Genomic DNA, 19,787 nt, shown 5'->3' on the forward strand with positions numbered 1-19,787 from the left:
GCAGTTTTATAAGAGATCAGCCAGCCATCCTTTTTGTGCAAAGACCAACTGCATCCAGGACTCTGTTAAGGGCCTCCCCTCGCTATATAAGGGAGAACTCCATTCTCTCTAATAAGCAGTGGTGAGTCTCACATTTGGGTGCCTGGGTCCAGTTCTGGTCTTGCCACCACGGAAAAGACATGGGTGTGCCAGAAAAAGTCCACTGAAGCACCACAAATGACAGCAGGAACAAAGCATATGTCATACAAGCAACTCCCTGGATCTTTTTTACTCTCAAGGTGAGAAAGCTCAGCGGGGATCATAACAATGTGTATAAATACCTGATGAGAGGAAGTACAGAATATGGAGCCAGACTGAGATTTTCTCAGTCACCTAATAGTGACTAGCAAAGGGATGAAAAGCAATACACAGAAACAGAAACAAAAGAAGTTCTGATTAAAATCAGAAAAAGCTTTTTTACTAGCTAGGGTGGTCAAGCCCTGGACCAACTACCCAGAGAGCTTGCAGAGTCTTCACCCCTTCAGGTATTTGAAATAGGGAATGGACATGGTTCAGACCAACCTGGTCTGTTTGACCTGCTGATTCATGTTGGGGTCAGGATGGACTAAATGATCTCCAGAGGCATCTTCCAGCTTCAACTCTCCTGTAATTTTATGGTCCTGTGAAATTCTCAGCCAAGTGTTTCAAGAATTCAACATCACTGAAAATATTTATGAACGATTTGCTGCTTTACGAAAAAATCGGAACCATTCTTTTTTAGTCTCTTTTCCACTAGGATTTTCGTGCCAGCCTCCCCACCATTAAATTTCTGGTAGCTGTTTTTGTTTGGTACCCCAGTACAGAGATGGCTCTGTCTTCAGCATTTTGCCAGCTGCACTAAGGGGTGCTCTCAGAAGGCTGTAATCAAAGCTGACTGCCTGAATAGCAACATTCAAAACATGCAAAAGCCACTCAAGACATGCTAGGCCCTCTGAATAGGAAAAGTGAGTACAAAGGGATGAACCTGTATAATGATGATCTTACCTGCATCAGCAGTTCCGTATCTGGACATATGCTACTCTCAATCAAGCCAATCCTCAATCAGCAGATGCAGTATCCTAAGCTTGAACAGAATTTCAACATCCCCAGCCATGGCTCAGGGGTAGTCAACGGAGGTCCCACACTGAAATTTTGCAAACCCCACTTCTTAAACCTGATTTCCAGGTTAACAAATGCTCTCTTTAGCCAGCCTGCTACGCTAAGGTTCCAACAATACTAGAAGTAGAAAGATCATCTCCAGCTTCAGTGCAAAGCAAAGTTTTCATGGAATTGCAACCTTATTTGCAATGCAGAAACTAGGTTATTGAACTTAGTAAGGCTCCTCGGGAAAGAAGGTATTATTTGATATAATAAGAAAGAAAATTAGTTCTGGTTCTCCTAAGAGATATTACATGCCACAGCACTTTCTTTCAGTCTTAAAAAATATATTGACCTATCGTAATTCTCAAAAACCAGTGACAAAAGCCACCCGTCTTTTACTGGTATTAATGAACTCAGATGACATTTTAAAGTAATTATCATCTGAAAAGTACTTACAAGGCCCATTAACAGACCAAAAATCATCCTGGTATAGCTCTCTGATCTTTGTAACACTTCTGGAAATCTACAATGAGGATAAGACGCTAAGGTATGCATCTTTCCCTGATTCTGAAAACTCAACATTATTAAAGCATTTAGAAACTAAATCCTTCTGAGAACTCGGTAAACTCTTCTACTGTAATGTTTAGTTAGCATTTTATTTACAATGGACAATATTTCTTTGAAAAACAATTCCATCTCCCACCTCTGCAGTGGAGAGAGTATTCAGCTTACCTGAAAATAGAAGAAAGCTTGGCCAAACCAGTAGTGCATGATAGTAACCTGTGCTGCATCAAATTTCAAAGGTATCCAAATATATTTTGTCATCATTGTCTGAATCAGCAGACAAAACACCAAGACTGGTAAATTGTGAGGTCTAAATAGAAGAGCTGCTAGTAGAACCAATCCACTATATACTTCCCACAATCCTGTGCTCTTCGTGCTGGAGTCCGCAGAAATAACCTGTGACTTTAGTAAATCTTTAGTGCCAGTGAAGACTATGCCAAGAACAAAGACATAAACAAAACGAGCTTCAGTAATCCCCCTATAGAGAAAACAAAATTGAAAAAAAGTTAATAAACCAGAAAAATTAAGTTACTTACTAATACCTCCTTCAGAGCCTTTCAAGAGATGTCAAGACCAACCAGTTCTACCAAACAGTCTAAATCCAAGGCTAGTATTTTTGAAATCCCTAAGCAATTCCATTACCAAAAAAAATTATGTTTTAAGTTGTAAGTGTAATTAGCACTTACATTATCTTCAAACCACTTATAAATTCATTACCACTTATAAATTCATTTGCCTCTATTTCCAGTGAAAGCCAGCTTCAGAAGGAAATACAGCATGTTGTTCAAAAAAGCTGACAAAAAGGAGGATCAGTAAGCTTTTTAAAAAATGTGACCTGATATTCTAGAAGTACAAGGTCTGAGAAACTAAAGACTAAAAGGGACTACAGCAAGTCATCTGATCCAGTCTTCCTGTTCAAGGGTCAAACGGGGCACATTGCACAGGATTAGGTCCAGACAGCTCCTGAATACCTCCTGTGAGGGAGACTCCACAACATCTCCAAGCAACCTGTTCCAGTGTCTGGTCACCCTCACAGTAAGGAACTTCTTCCTCATATTCAAGTTGAACTTCTGTGCATCAGTTTCTGCCCATTGTCTCCTGCCCTGTTGCTTGGCACCACCAAGAAGAGCCTGGATCCATTCTCTGACACCTTTCTTTCAGAGACATTACTGAGGTTGTCTCTCAGTCATTCTCTTCTCAAGGCTATACAGGCCCAGCTCCCTAAGCCTTTCCTCATTCAAGAGATGCTCCAGTCTCCTAACCACTTTCAGAGTCTACCACTCAACTCACTCTAGGACCTCCATGTGCCTCTTGTCCTGAGGAGCCCAGAACTGGACACAGCATTCCAGATGTGCCTCTCTGGGGCTGAGCAGAGGGACAGGATCACCTCCCTCAACCTGCTGGCAATGCTCTCCCTAATGCACCCCAGGATCCCAGTGGCCTTCTTGGCCCCCAGGACACACTGCTGGCTCATGGACAGCTTGCTATCCACCAGGACCCCCCCAGGTGCTTCTCTGAGGAGCTATTTCACAGCAGGTCACCCCCCTTTCTCTGCCCAACTCTCCAGCCTGTTGAGGGCTGTGTAGATGTGCCATTCAGCCAAGACTTAAGTGTCCACTCATCCAGTCCACACTTCTTGAGCTTGTCTACGAGGGTATTGTGAGAAAGAATGTTGAAATCCTTGCTGAAATCAGGATAGACAACACCCACTGCTCTCCCCTTGTTCATCCCTGTATTTGTTTCATTGCAGAAGACAGTCAGGTTGGTCAAGCATGATTTACCTTTATTGAAAGCCCACATTATAGAACACTCAACTGCAAAAGTAAGGTATGGAAAAGCAGCTCTCTCAACTACTAAGCTCTTTTGAAACTAAAAAGTAGCTAAATGAGCTTGGCTTGTGCTCTGCTAGATGTGGCAAATCCATCTAAAAACAAGAGACAGTGCATTTGGCGTTATTTGTAGCAAAAAATAGAGTATAACTACTAGATTTTCCTCATATTAATTCTTATCTGACTGGCACTCATCTGCCACAGTGAAAAGACACTTCACGTGGCTTAAAATTAAGCACGCATCACAAAAATTCAGTGCTGCTTACCTACAAACTACAATTCTATTCCTAAGAATGTAATTCCAACCTAGAACATCCTATCCACCTCATCCCCAATAACCAAAGTGTTCAACACCCTGTTAGAAACAGTTACTTATCTGCTGATGAACTTACTTTGAAATATCTTTGCCATCATGTTGCCATGGAAATGTGACATTTCCAATAGCTGCCCGGTAACTGTAGACTCCCAGGAGCCCAAGTGCCATAGCAATTTTTGAAACCAGGGAACATCTTCTTTGAACCAGAAAGAAGATCATAAAAAGGGAGACTGCAGCCAAGAAGGAGAGTTCAGATTTATGCTCAGAGCTGGGAAAAAAACAAACAAACAAACAAAAAAAACCCCTTTAAAAACAGTAATTAGTGCTAAACACATTTGGTAAAGCCTTAGCTACAGCACTGTATTAAACAAACTGTATTAATTAATGCAACACCAAATTAATCACTGCAGTGGTGTCTGTTTGTCTGTTATGAACTTTCCAAGAGGAAAGTAAATATTTTACTTAGAGGTACGGTAAAATATTTTACTATTTTTAGAAAAGCAGTTCTATTAGTGAGGTTTTCTATTCAAGCATGCATATTAAAGGTGTAATTATTGTGTTTCACCATATGCTAGTTATTCTATTAATTACATAAAACTGAGCTGCATATTGCATAATGGAAAAGGGTCTACTGCTTTTAAACAAGAGGTTTTTTATTTACACATTGAGAAAAAGTGTGTTTTTCTTATATAACAGTATTTTATTTTCTATCACTACACAAAAGATTTTTGCACTACAGGATTAGAACAGTGGTTTGAAATAACTACATATGTATTTGTTTCATTTTAGACACCTTACCTACCTTACTACCTATGGAACACATTACCTACCCAAAATGACCAAAAATATACTTACATAGTTTAAAACACACACACACAAACTCATTAGCACAAAACGATTCCCTTAAGCAACTATAGAACCTTGTATTCTGTCAATACATACAAGAGACAGACATAAAATTTGCATCATTGGCAGAGAAGATTACAGATACAGCTTGTTTGTTTGTTCCCCTGCATCTTAAATAGGTAACACTCGTTCCAGAAACAAGGGCATTCCACTGAGCATGCTGCCAGTGTTACATATTTAAATCTTCAGTAGTAGGAGCCAGCACTGCAAAATGTAACAGGGTAAGGCAAAGAACTGCACCCACTCCTTAACGTGTAGTTTCAGAAAGCCTGCTGTAGTCCAAGAACTGCCAACCCATGCCTACTGAAAATATCCCCAGTATCCCAGTAATATGAAACCACTAATTTTGTTAAATTTGCCTTCAGTTAAGGCATGTAGATTTTGAGAGTAAAGGGCTCCATCTTCTGTTTTCCACAACTCAAAATCCATGATAAAAGATCACTAACTTCAGGAAACCAACAATGTGCCTGGGCTGTTACCTGCACTGAATTCACTTATGAAACTCCACTGAACACTTATGAAACTCCAGTTTAATCTCTGATTTAATAAAAATTATTGTACTTCAAAAACAGGTTTACTTTCCTATTCCCTAGTATACACTTTATCAGGAGCTTGACCAATCACTGTTCCAAGTGTTGTGCTTGAAAAGTCATGGAGGAAAGGTTGTAGGGCAGATAAATTGTCCTGTTAGTTCTGCATGCAAGACCTAGTCAAATAGCTTGTACACCTTAACAAAATTCCCAAGAGATGCACTATTCTCTGAAACCCAGCAGAGAAAAGTGAGAGGCATAAAATCTAGAATACTATGAGACAGAAAATGTAGTCTTGATGTTTCTCCTCCCAATTATTCTTCCTCTACACATGGAGAGAGAAGCAACAGGGGACTCCTGCAGCAACCTGTGAAGATAACGCAAGCACCACCTTCGTTATGATCAAAATATAACAAACTAATTTAGTAGCCACTAAACCTTTCAAATGAGCACTTACAGAAAACTCTAAGCATTCTGGTCATATTCTCTTTGGCTAGTCATTGTATGGGAGCAAGACAAATCAGGGATAAATAACAGCACACCCTCATCATCTTTGTCCCTTTACCTAAAAAACTCAATACACTTTTAGTTTACACTCTTGACTCTAGGGATTAACACACATCTCATGTCCAGGTCTTCTGGTAACAGTCTTCTGTGACCTCTGTTTGGAATTGTTTTGAATCATATAAATCTGTTGGAAAAAAACCTACCTATGTGTTTCGTAGCATTTGCTGAAAAAACGAAGAAAGGATTTACAGACAGCAAAGTCGGGTCAGCACAAATTATGCACAGTTTCAAGGTTTTCCAGCCAAGGTTCTTACAGTTAGGCAGCTAAAAGCACATGTAATTAGTAAATATTTTGAAAGGAGATTGTAGTTGTTCAACACAGAGTCCAATCATTTAGCAAAGTTCTAAATGGTTTTGATAGTCTGCTCAGAAATACAAACACAAACAAGCTACTCTGATCTCAGCTGCATGTCCTGGGTTTTGCACAAACCACAAAACTTAGAGCGAAGAACCAATAGCTCCCTGAGAGAAAATCTGGCGAGAAGGGAAGAAAAAAAGAGCACTTTGGATCTATCTTCCTACTGTAACAGCTTGCAAGGTCTACACTCACACTTCTGGTAATAGAAAGAAGGTTCAAGACATTTTCTCCCACTGTTTGTACCTCACCTCATTACTGCAAATACAAGTAGAGTGAAACAAATTGTAAATGTGAATATCCACTTAAGTGGATAAGGTCTTTTTAAATTGTTTCTTTTGTTTTACAACTGAATACACAGAAGTCACAAGGTGCGCTAGCTTTGAGGGGAAGGGCATTTGGGGATGGTTAAGTATATTATTTAAAGAAAATGTTATCCTCTTCCCATGCTGATGCTTCTTGTCACTTCTCTTCAAGCTGACACTGCCATGTAGGAGCTCTGACACCTTCCAAATATCAGTGCTGACCAAGATTACAGCCAAATAAAGCTAACTGAATACCAACCAATCAAAAAGAAATCTTGACTCCCAGTTTTGACTTGCATGTTTTCTTTCATTTCATCTACTGTCTGATTTTCTTTTGCTTTCTGTCCCATCAAAGTATTTTTCAGGTTTCACAGTCTGTCTGCAAATAACAAAGAACATTTTCCTTACTTCAGCACTGCTGAAGCCTTTCCTAGTAGCCAAATTCAACACACTACAGGTAGATTGATTTTCTGTGTTTTGATGCTTACATCAAACAGGAAAATCTAGACAATAGTCTCTCTGTCTTAAATGCTGAGCCCCTTAAGCACTGTCTAGTTAGGCAAAATTCTAGTCTGAGAACGAGCACAGATGTCCAGAAAATCAATACAGAGGAACAAACAAAAGAGGACCATTTGTTCATTAGTTTAGCCTAGAGACAAAATAGAAGGCTGGCTAGAAAAAGTCTGAGTAACCAAAACTCAAACTAACAACAGCACACATGATCTAAGTAAGGCTTCTAATTCTTACTAGTAAAAAACATGCTATTAAGACATAACTACGCCAATTAAACTAATAGTAAAAACAGAATAACAATCAACCTTATAGACTAGCAATGCTTTTTGGGAAGAATACTGATCGATACTGATCGAATCACTAGGGAAACAAAGATCTCTACAACCCTAATACCATGTGAAGAAGAAGGAACAAAGATGTTAAAACCCCTGACCAAAGAAAATGTAACCATGCTGGCCAAATAGGAATTTCCAGACACTTTACAGACCACAGGATATGTAAAGATTTAGCTGCATCATTGACTAACCTTTCCAAAGCTTGTTCAGTGAGCCATAACAGAGTCATGCACTCAACTACATCCCATCATTCAAGTCCAAAAATTGTCATACTTCACATATTACTAATCTTTTAACTCTATATTGCAACTGAAGTTTATGTCACCATGGACACATACAAAATATTCTCTTGTTATGCTGAAAATTGCTCCATTGTTGTAAGTCAGGATGTAGCCCCACAGCAGCCTGAGCCAACATGTGCCAGGGCTGCCTGGGCTCTGTTCTTTCACTTGGTCCCTAAACACAGCAAAAGTACTTGCACCAATGAAAGGGAGAAGGCACAACTGTGACAGTAACAGTCCTAATCACATATCCTCTTAGCCTGCCATGGCACAACACTCTGGACTGTTGCATAAGATTTTTAAGCCTCCCAAAGTACAAGGTAGGGGATCATTGCTTCTTTCTCAATTAGATTTGAAAAGCAAGTGGGTTTTGTAAGGAATGCTTGACAACAGCAGAAAGAAAAAACTTTGTCTGCAGCGCTTCAAAAGATGCATACACTTCCACATCCTCTTCTTACAGTAATTTCAACAGCAGTGCTGACTTGTATACACGTCCCTTCGTGCATTCCAGTTACTAAGTCAGCCCAATTGCCTGCCGAGACTGATGGTAAATTAGAGAAGTGATCCAACTGAAAGCCAAGAGTTTCCCATGCCATCTTGAGTTATTTTTCCCGACGTGCCTATGCAGTGACGTAGTAATTCACCATACTGACACAAGAGCAAGTAAAATATAGTGAGGTGAAGCGAAAGAGAGCAAGTTCCTGGCCTTGCATGGCAAAATATAGCAATTTAGCCAAACGATCAGTCATAGCCTAAGACTACGGATGCAGAATCTTTTCTCTTTTACTTGCTTCAAGACCTAAGCAAATGCACTCAATGTGAGGCCATAATTTGACAGGGAACAGAGGAAGAAATTAATCTGTAAAATTCTGATGTTTTTGTTTTGGTCTCTAGCTGCTATACTTCAGCCTTACTGAAGGGGGAGGCAGACAGTTTTAATAATAGGGTTGTGATAGCTTTATAAAAGAGAATACTTTATCAACCTGACAGATTTTTGTGATGAGACAAGCTCAGTGGAAGAGCACAAAGCAGGCATTGCTGTTTATCTGTGCTTTAACAAGGTTTTTAACACCAGCTCCCATAACATTCCCACAGACAATCTCATGCTAGATAAGTGGACAGTCAGGCAGACTGAAAAGTACTCAAATGCTGGATTCACAGAGTTGCCATTAGTAGTACAAAGTCCACCTGGAGGGCAGTCACTATCTGTCAACCCTAGGATTTGGGCATTGGCCTCCACCGGGGCCCCTACTGTTTAATGTCTTCACTAATGACCTGGGCCATGGGGCAGTGCCCCTTCAGCATGTCTGCACACAATGCACAACTGGGAGGGGTGGTTGGTACAATAGGTGGGTCTGCTGACACTCAAAGGCCCTTGACAGCCTGGAGAAATTCCCCACTAGGGATCTTATTAAGTTCAATGAGCGCAAGAGGAAAGTCTTGCAGCTTGGAAGGAATAACACACATATCAGGACAGACTGGGGGCTGACCATCTTCTCAGAGGTGACTTGAAACACCTGGGTGGACCCTGACTCAACAATCAGCATGCAACATGCCCTTGTAGCAAAGACAACCAACAGCATGTGGAGCTGCATATGCAGAACCCTACCAGAAGACAGAGGAAGGTTATTTCTCACCCTGGGTTCAACCACAGCTCCAGTTAGGGGTTACCCAGTGCAGAGAAAGATACGGACATATTCAAATTCATATGAATTCCAGTTCACAAGGACAAAAACCAAACACACAAACAGAATCCTCTCTCCCTTCTCCATCCTCAACAGCAATAACAACAACAACAACAAAAAAAAAAAAAAAAACCACACAAAATACCAAACAAACAAACAAACAAAAACAAACAAACAAAAAACCAGAAAAACCCAAAACACAAAAAAACCCAGAGTAAACCAAAACAGATGTAAAAAGCTTTGGGTTTACCTGAATGAGTATCTTGGAAGTTCCTGGCAGGCAACTAGTGTTAGAGCTGGGCATACAGGATTTCCCACTTTTGTTATAAATTAGGAAGCACCTGCTCTATCTGCAGTCTACACCCCATCTGTAGACTCCCTGAGACCCCCACAGGCCAAAGCTACAAAAGGTTTTGCTGCTTTCCAGGCATACTTAGTGCCAAGAAATCAGAAGTGGGAGCATACTAAAGCAAGACAGGATCTTCGAAAGTTAAGTCCATACATGCACACACAATTTTTAGAAGTCTGGTAATATTTCCAAGAGTAAATAAACATCTCTGGCAGACCACATGAGTAAAAGGACGTATCTGAAACAAGCCAAATTTTTAAGCTGCAGGAGTATCAGGTCCTTGTTTCATGGCCTTGTGGCACCAGTATACTCCAAAGAAAAGGACTAACAGTCTGAAGAAAAAAATCTGGCTCAGGACATAACTGGGCAAATAAATCTTCTGCAGATGCTCAGGATTAATTGTAAAAATCCTCACAGTCACACCAAATCACACCTCATCCTGCTCACACATTGGCTTAGCTCATAGTGAAGAAGTGAGTTATTTATCATATGGAATTGATATAGGAAATACGACATTTTTTCCTCATTTCCTCACCTCAAGAGCATAAGTGCATGCTGAAAACTCTGGCAAAGAACAACCGCTATAATGCAATAAATTCCCTCATAACTCATGTCTTTCAGCACTTATGCCTGTCACTGCAATTAGCATTTCATCTGTGAGGCTGCCAATAAATAACAAGTCTCATATTAGTCCATTTCCTCATGTCATTTCTAATGAATGATGAATGACATTTCATCCATGTGTTGTAAAATACTGGCAAGAAATCTATTTATCTTACACAACAGAGCCTCTTCATCTGCTGTTTGCAAAACATTGACTAGACTGTCAAAAAAGTATTGCATCTCTATCCACTAACTGAAGTACATGAGACAGTTCAAGTATCACTGAATAATAACTTTAGTTCTTAAAAATACTGAAAGGTATTAGAAAAAACAGAAGCCCTTCTCTGCTGTACTTTCAGTAATAAAAAATCCCTTTCTTGTTTGTCATACTACACTCAACAAATTCCTTCAGCTTTTCACCCACACATTACAAGCATGCGATAAACAAGGAAGAACTCTATGTGTGGCATCTTCTCCTGTGACTTCATACATTTTGGAATTATGCAGAACCTTCCTGCCTTAATTTCAAAATCTCAAACCAGACACTGTTGACTTACACATGGAAAATATTTACTTTTTGCTTCTGAAAAACCTATCATGTATAATTGGCATTAATTAGGTAAGTCATGGCACAGGGTAAAGATTATAAACTATTGATAGTACACAAGGAATTAGTCCTGCATGAAATAGAAATGAAAAAATCCTTATGTCACTTCATCCTTTATCTGCTTTGTACGTTTGCAGCACTTTCTGATCAGAGACCATATAGAAAATACGTATTTCACGAAATTTAACACACTTTAATTTTTAAATAAGGCAGAAAGTGTGACAAATCAGACACCCACCTTGTCAACCAGTGTCCAAAGTCTGGTCGATGAGCCCACTGAACACCTGTCTGATTCAAGGATCGAAGCAGCCGACAGCAAATAAGGGTGATCCATGGAGTTGCTAAGCTTATCCACTTATCTGATCCTTTTACGAATTCAGATGAAGAGGTGGCCTTGCCCAGTTTTGAATTACTTGCTGCTGGAATGTCTATATTCTTGCACTCAGAGGATTCCCCAATACTATCAAAATTTTGTTTCACACTGATGCTATGTTGAAGGTCACATTCTTTCAGAAGAAAATTATTTCTACAAAGTTCCTGACACAGCACCAAACAAAGTGTATTGATAAGAAAATACCAGGTTTGATGTTCCTCTTCTATAAAACTGCTTGCCCCCAAACTCAAAACATGGCCAATAGTTCCAGCCAGAATGAGGACATCTATTTCTGACCAGTTATAACTGGATGCAACAGGATTCTGAAAAAAGAAAAAAAAAAGAAAAAAAGCAGTGGTGATAGCGTATGTAAAACTTTCACTTGTAAGTATTCATAGTGTGCTTACGGCAATTTACAGCAATGAAAACAAAATAAATAGCAGGATAACTTATTTCTATCTTCAGAAATCTCAGAATTTCAGTGAAGCATACTCAGCACTACAACATAGTAATAATTTTTAAAACTGCATTCTGTTTAAGGAATAAAACTTCTGCATGAATAATCATCACAACTGTACAGATTAAGATTCCCTACCACCCTGTAACAGAAGGTTCAAAAGAAGTTCCTGCCCTGTTACATAGTTGTAGAAGTAAAAAAAGAAATCCAGCAGAATTCTTGAGATATAGATAACAGGTAATTCTCTAGTAGTTGAAATCTGTGATACCTTCACCTCAACGCAGTGAGGTGAAGGTATCACAGATTCACCGCAACGTAGTGAGCCTTCACTACTCAAGTTAACAAAGTTACTGCCTGATGGCACCTCGTGACCTTGCTTAGCTTGAAATGCCTCTTTCATCATAAAATCTACTTTAAACCTTTACCCATCTATTATTTACTTTACAAACTGTGCTTATCTAAAACCACAATATTTTTTGTCAAATGCTTTCATTAACTCAATTTCCTGTTCTCGGCAGCTAATTGGAATTGCCTTACCATTACTGCCTTTAACGATAGGGCTAAAGAGAAAGCGTGGAGGGCATGAGGAAGTTGAGAGTAACCAGTTTATTGCTGTTTATCAGATAAAGAATCATTTCAGCACGCAGAGAAAGCCATAAAAAGACCACAGAGAGACACAATTATGTTAAGTATGCACTAAGTAAGATCATTAAGATGACCAAAACTCTTCAGCCACTAACTGACAGGCCAGTAAGAAATCACAGGCATAGCTCTGAAGAGCATCAGTCTGGACTCTGAAACAGATAAATGAGAAAGTACGAGGACGTTACAGATATCTGAGAGTGCCTGTGGATCTGTACCAACTCATTAAAGAGAGCCTCCAGAAAGCATCAAGGGTGCCAAAGAGAGGGTGGTGAGGAACATGCTGGAAACATGCAAAAAAGTAAGAGGGGAAAGGAGAAAGGATTCAGTTACATATAAGCAGGAGCCAGTGCACATCTCTGACTGAGCCCTGTGCCTGGTCACTGTGGTCTATCCTGTCTTACTAAATCCTCTCCTATCTTCTGTTCAACCCCACTCCCTGTCCCACCTGTGGGTGTTTCAACATGCCACTGCAAGTAGCTGGGGACAAGCCTGTATGTCAAAAACTTGAGATCAGAGCAAGTAAAAGCAAGAAACAGAGGGCACTGGAACCACTAGGAGCTTCCTAACAATACCTTAATGAATAAGCTAACCTACATGCTTGTGAAGAATTTTGGGAAAGACACTGTCAATACACTGTAATACATTACTATTTTTTTTTTAATCTAATTTTGCACTATTACAGAATATTATGGAGAATCTCTTAAATGTATTTGAAGCACCTAGTGAAACAAAAATTTAAAAGCCAGATTGAAATTACCACATGCCATTTTTACTTCACAACAAAGATCTCTGTAACTACTTTTACATTCATTTCTTTAACTGCGTATTTTAACTACATCATCCTCCTACATTTGACCTATGAACAAACTTTAAAAAAAATCTTGAATATTCACAGGGATAAATTTCACAGAGAAACTACTAAATTAAAAGATGCACAGTGTTCTACAATTCCTGCATAGTTTAAGTCATGTTAATAGAAAATCAAACCAAACTGACCTTTGAGCCAATAACAAGAAAGCGGGTATAAACAATACAAATATCTCTGAGCATTTTAAATGCAAGTATCAGTTGTGTTTATGACTTACTGACAGCAGGATATGTATTTTTGTTCATTAATCAAGACAATGTAACACAGAGAAGACAATAAACACATGATGCAAGAAGATAGTTAACATTACTAGGAATTTTGCTTTAAGGCAAAAAATCTTTTGCAAAATTGAAATTTAATGAGATGTATGTGAAAAAATGAAGAAGCTACAATTATAATCATGACCTATTCACATCTTCTTCATTTCTTGTGTTGTTAAAGAATACATTACATCAAAGTCATTTAACTTTAAAAAAACACCCAACACAACACAACCACACAAACAAACACACAAACAAAACCCCACACAACCAAAAAACTCTCCATGAGGTTACACACCACAGTAATGGGGGGGAAAATACCAATAACCAGAAAAAATGCCCAGGTTCAATCTAAAGGTACTAGCATTTAAAATTTCTCTGGTGTTCTAAAGACCACTCAGGTTTGTTTAGTACTCTATTCTGAAAAGCAAATACCATAAGCTGGTATTTGGAACAAAAGGACAAGGTAGTCTCTACAAAGACCAAAGAACATGAAATTCACAAAGGTGGGGCAAGAACAGTATGTGACGGATCTTCAGCAAGTTTAAATTCCAATAATTCTATCATGCTGACCTTAAAGATCCTGGCTAACTAAATAAATGAGCATGTAAGCACCATCAGCTTGCACAGACAAAGGAATCTGAGATCCTAAATAAATGAGAATGAAAAAATCCATTATATAATTTGTCTTCTTTGCAAGACATAACATAAAATCTATAGAAGGATTGGTCTCTTGTATCTGGTTTCTGTCAGCAACTGATATGAAAACTGAAGAACTGATGCTTTATCAATGGGGAACATACAAAAACCTCATTAAAATGAGAGCATTAATGTGAAATGTCCCAGGATCAGAAATCTGTAATTCTTGACTGCTTGTCTCTCATAACTTCAGTGAAAAGAAAAAAAAATTACTCCTACATTTACATCAAAGGATTAGAATCCAATGACATTTACTGATAAACCACATTTCATATCAGAGTTAAATCACTATGCAAAATTAAAAATTATTATGCAAATTATAACGTCCTGAGCCTTGATAATCTTAAGAAATTCTAGAAATACCTTTATCAAGGTTTTCTACATTTACTTCTAATTCCTTATGTATTAACTGTGCCTTATTATGAATGCCATGAGTATGGTGCGATATACAGTCTGACCTTAGATTATTTAGATTGTACCTAGTTTTTTAGATTTGGTTTAAAGGCATTGAAATGTAGGTCTTACTGTGATATTCACAGCTCTGTTTTTCCAGCTGCTGAACATTTCCAGCCCTCAGGAACTCAGCAGACACTCCAGACACTAAAAAACCTCAGTTGGTTTGATATCATGGCAAAAAAAAAGTTAAAACAGAAGCTTTTGTTTAGAAATCCTTAAGTGCCAGGCTTCAAATGATGTAAACATATCATCTCCCAAACCAAGGCAACTTTAACAACTGATGTATGATGTATCAGCACTAATATTCAAGTAATATGGAAACTGACCTCTCTACCCTATCTTTGAACATACCTTGCTAGCTTGCAAAAGTGTCAGTACATAAATGACAGAGTACATGCACCTTTGATCATTAAATTTTGAAAGTTCTTCACTTCAAAATAAAGCCTCCTGTAGTCTGTGTTCTGAGTCTTATTTCTGTTACCTTCTCTTAACTTTATTTTTTGTTATTAACTATCTACAGCTAAAGCCTGAGAAATTCTGCAACTACTTTTCAGATGAGAAACTTTCACCTTACCACCACTCACAATTCAAACACTTATCATTATGTTCCCTTCTGATACTTCCATTCCCTAAACCCATGATTCCCTCTATGACGGTAACTTTTCCATGACAAAGTAGTACAGATCACACTTGCTCCTACATTTTCACAGCATTCTGGGATAATTTTTATTTAACGCTACCTGTTAAAGCCACCACTCAATCAGCTCTTTGCTCCCCAAGTCAGAAAATGCCAAAAATATTTTAGGTACAATTACATAAAAATATAACATTGTTCAATTCATCAAGAATATTAAAAAAAAAAAAAAAAAAAAGAGGAAAATTAAAAGTACTGTTAAATGAACAGGTGCTTTAAAATAAACTGAAAGAAGGACATTTTTGTAGATGTGATAAAAACCCACTATAATTCTGCATAATGAAAATTCTCCAGACCTCTACTTGACAAGCCTTAACTTCAGTATTCTAGTTGCAAAAAATGGTTAGTTTTTATTTCTATCAGAAACAGGGGAAAAAAACCCCCCATAATTAGTAGTAGTAGTAAATACCATGCTTAAATCAACTACTAAGCAATTACAGTGAAACTATGAACAAGAAGTTACAATTTTTAATGATTTTCTGGAATTCATAAAGGGCTGCGGAACTATTTAAAGCCTGAAGTATTGCTAAAAGAAGAGACTGGTTCTGCTAGAAACACAGCAATCAGAATCTATAAATAACCGTCAGGAAGCAGATGCTAACACTGCCTGCACTGGTCTTCAGAAAATTCATGAACTTGGTAATCAGTTTCTATATTCAGCCACAGTGGGGAAAAAAAAGCATTACAAATGAGAAGCACTTCAGAGAAATCTTTAGAAGAGAACGGAAACAATTTGAAGGAAAAAAGCTCTGAAGCCATTAACAGGAGAGCTTTTCTTAATTATTTTCAGAATACCTACATTTTATCGTATAGCTTGAGCTTAGAAAAGGCTTTTTAGCTTTTTTTTTAACCAGAAAGGCCAAGATTCAGGATTCTACTCCCATCATCAAAAGACGAGGGTTTCAGAATTCTTTCAGAAGTGGACTCCACAGGCAGATTCACAATGTGGAGATGCACGTGTTACAAAACACTTGGATTCAGAGATATTTTAGCATAAGTGATACAACACACAGAAGGCCCCTTGAGATCAACAGATGGCATATGAAAACAACCCATTTCTCCCCCAAAACCTAGGTATTCTACTGGAAAGGGGATGAAAGATGGAGATGAATGTTTGGAACACATCTGCATTACAAGCAGCACCAGATCCATACACTGCTTCTTTCACCTTCTCCAGACTCTGGATTTGTCTAAGGAGACCCAAAAAACCCCCACCATATCATTCTAAAACAGCCTTGAGACTGGCAAAAATGTTATTCAGAACCAAGTCACTGCTTTTACAAATATCTGGAATGAAGGCACATACTAACTAAACCCAAGAAATATTTCAAGCTTTGTTTGGAACTTCAACAGAGACAGACAGCAAAGCCTCCCTGACTGATGCAATGAGATACATCCAGTAATTCAGTCCCCTATGGAATAGGAGTGAAGACAGTATGACAAAAATGTATATCTAATGGTCTGAATACAAAGTCATGCCTGCCCAACCAGAATTACTATTGCCTAAACTTCATAAGATATACTTAAAGCTTCCACATTTTCAGATATATCTCAGGTAGGAATATGATCACCAGCCTGGGACAGAGAATCCAGTATTTTTTATTTCTATCTGCCCCAGCTCTGAAAAACAAACATACAAACAAACCTAGAAAACATTGCTGAAAATCTCATTTGTTTATTATAACTTGAAGCAGATGATCTGAGGGTAGTGAGATAGGTTGCCCAGAGAAGCTGTGGATGCCCTGTCAGGGTCAAGCTAGAGAGAGTTCTGAGCAGCCTGGTATAGTGGAAGGTGTCCCTGCCCATGGAAGGGATTTGGAACTGGATGGTCTTTTCTATCCCCTCCAACCCAGACCATTCTATCATTCTGTGATTCTTTGAGACTATCCACCTGGAGAAGAAATCTATCACCTGTTGTAATTGCTCTCTTCATGCTATTGAAGTGGCATGTATGTAAATTTTATGCAGATCCACAAAATCCATCGTATTTAGATTTCTACTGTTTACTAAAATTAGAAAAACCAGTAACAAGATGAAAAACAAGTTTGTCTTTCATAGTTGTGTTTGTCGTTGCACACCAAGTACATGGGAGATTTCTACACTGAAGCATTAATAATTATTTCAAGATTATATTTTTCTTCTTTTTCTAAGGAAAAAAAAACCTAGTCAGAAATTATGGAAACAAAATTATAATCTTAGTTTGAATAAAATACATTAGCAACCCTACTTATAATAATTTAGATTTAAATCTACACTCATTAATTACAGCATATATCTGCACAGAGTGCAAAATCAATCTTTACTCAGGAATTCTGAATTTTCTGAATTGTAAGAAATACAGCTGTTACAAAATGTTTCTTCAAGTTGGAAAGCTTGCTGTTTTCCTTGATAGAGCATGCTGTCATATCATAAAAGCAATGTACTTGCCGTATTTTGTCAGACATTTAAAAAAAAGGTACTATACCTCCAAGCTTGATTCTATGAAACAGACTGATGAAGGACTGTACTGCACAGAGGCTGCACCATCAAATGGAGTACTATGAGCAGTGAAGCTATTGAACATCAGAGACCTTTGAAAAATATGACTAACAAGCAGTAGAAAAAACAGCTAGAAGCTGATTTTATGGTGTGACTGACAGCTCTTGGCACCCTAAGTTTCACAGTGGAAGAAAAGACATTGCAAATTCTCTTTCTTTGGAATTACCTGTATTCTACTGAACATAAAAAATAAAACTCATCAAGTAACATACAGAAGGTAACACCTCGCACTGAGAACACTTCAAAAACTCCAAAGATTTTAAAAAACTCTATTTCTTAAGCTTAAAAAGTACAAAAGACAGATTAAATTATCTCCCTCTTGCACTTTCAAAACTATTTAAAAAAAAACCTCCAAACATTACTAACACCAATACAAGAAAAGGTATACTGGAAAAGTATATTCTTCTTAGAGCATTACTGTCTGCTGTATCATCACTTTTCCTTTGTTCACATTGTTGTAAAGTATTACACATCTTGCTTTAATTGCAATTGTGAAACCTAACTATGTAAAAGCATAGGATTTGTACAAGGCATAACTGTTTCCAATCTCATAAAGTCAAGCAAAAAATACTGTAAAGTATTTTCAAAAATTCTTCAAATCATGTCAAAAAAAGCACTTATTAGATCTTCAGCAGGTTAGTATCATGCCACAGGGACAGCAACACATTTCAGTACAATTTTAAAAAATAATACATATTCATATTACATTACAAGTAAGAATTTCTTTAAACATACACAGAGCAAAGAAAACTTTCACTGACAATATTATGAAAGATAGAAGACAGTATATGAAACACAGGATATGAAAGACATAACATTTTGAACCATAATTAACACACGTTCTCACCTTTGGTGGAAGTCTGTAATTCTCTAAGATCTTTGCAATTGCAGATAAAATACCACACATGAGTGCAGAAATCATCATCATCACTCCAACTGCTGTTAACCAGGACATACTGCAGAAATAGCACAAACTTTCTGCTGATGTGCATATAATGACATGAACAGCACACAACATCAGACACATCAAGTAAAACAGCAGAGAGAACAGCGGAGGGGAGAGGGGCACTTCAAATTCTGCCTGCCTGCTCAAGGCTTTTGGAACACTGAGCAAAAGCAGTATCAGAACCTAGGAAAAAAAAAGAGAATTAATACTTTAAAATTGGGGTTAGCTAAAGCATACAGTAAGAATTCACACAAAAAATCATGCTGTCGTCATCCATGTCACTCTGCTAATATGCATACTTTATCAAAAAAAACCTGTGAAGAATTATGTTGGATTTCTTTTCCCCCAGTGAGATATTAACATATAAATGGGAGAACCCAATATTGTATTTTCATTTATTAAGGGCTTAAACACACAAGTTCCCAAGTTTAATAAATCATCATTTGCCTCTTCACCTGTGGTAACCAATGATATGTATGACCTTCATTCCCTGTAAAAGATTTTGAACTCCCAGTATCAAAACAGTTCCTAAGCAAACAAATTTGACCCATTGTTTTTCACCTGTAAATGCCTGAAGTTAATACACTCTGTCAAAGGCAATTTATTTCCTGTATGAGAAATACATATTCATGAGATCCTGCTGAGCTAAATAGCTTACCAAATGAGGGGAAGTTCTCACACCATCGCACAAGTGTATGCTGAATTTCTAGCTTATGAATTCTCCCAGTATTTACTTCTTGTATCTCTCCTTATTAGTTGAATTTATTGGTTTTACTTTTACTTTGCTCTGACCTGCACACAGATCAAGCAGAATTTGAAGTTTTCTCTTACATAACTGTGGCAGCAGAGATGAACAACACAAAGAAACTTTCTGCTACTCATATACAAACCTTTACCAAAAAGTGGGAAATTTCAGCCACACACTAAAATGTTTGCAAACTGCAGAGATGGAGCTAGGACTAGACTGACCTCAATCAGCCAGGGCAA

At 37.9% G+C, this 19,787-nt stretch overlaps 1 protein-coding gene across 4 annotated transcripts in view; it reads right to left on the reverse strand.

Moving 5' to 3' along the window:
- PIGG (phosphatidylinositol glycan anchor biosynthesis class G) overlaps nucleotides 1-19,787 on the reverse strand; it is a 78,204-nt gene that overhangs the window by 36,419 nt on the left and 21,998 nt on the right. For 3 of the 4 annotated variants that reach the window (XM_059873244.1, XM_059873245.1, XM_059873246.1), the window contains 4 exons: nucleotides 18,702-18,983; nucleotides 11,103-11,560; nucleotides 3,905-4,096; nucleotides 1,852-2,161 (listed from right to left, as the gene is read on the reverse strand). In XM_059873244.1, the coding sequence (XP_059729227.1) occupies nucleotides 1,852-2,161; nucleotides 3,905-4,096; nucleotides 11,103-11,560; nucleotides 18,702-18,983 (1,242 nt within the window). Of the gene's footprint in view, nucleotides 1-1,851; nucleotides 2,162-3,904; nucleotides 4,097-11,102; nucleotides 11,561-18,701; nucleotides 18,984-19,787 lie in introns of those variants that run through there. The other variant, XM_059873247.1, reaches the window with a different exon arrangement.

Source organism: Haemorhous mexicanus, chromosome Z, assembly GCF_027477595.1.
Source record: "Haemorhous mexicanus isolate bHaeMex1 chromosome Z, bHaeMex1.pri, whole genome shotgun sequence".
Taxonomy (NCBI): domain Eukaryota; kingdom Metazoa; phylum Chordata; class Aves; order Passeriformes; family Fringillidae; genus Haemorhous; species Haemorhous mexicanus.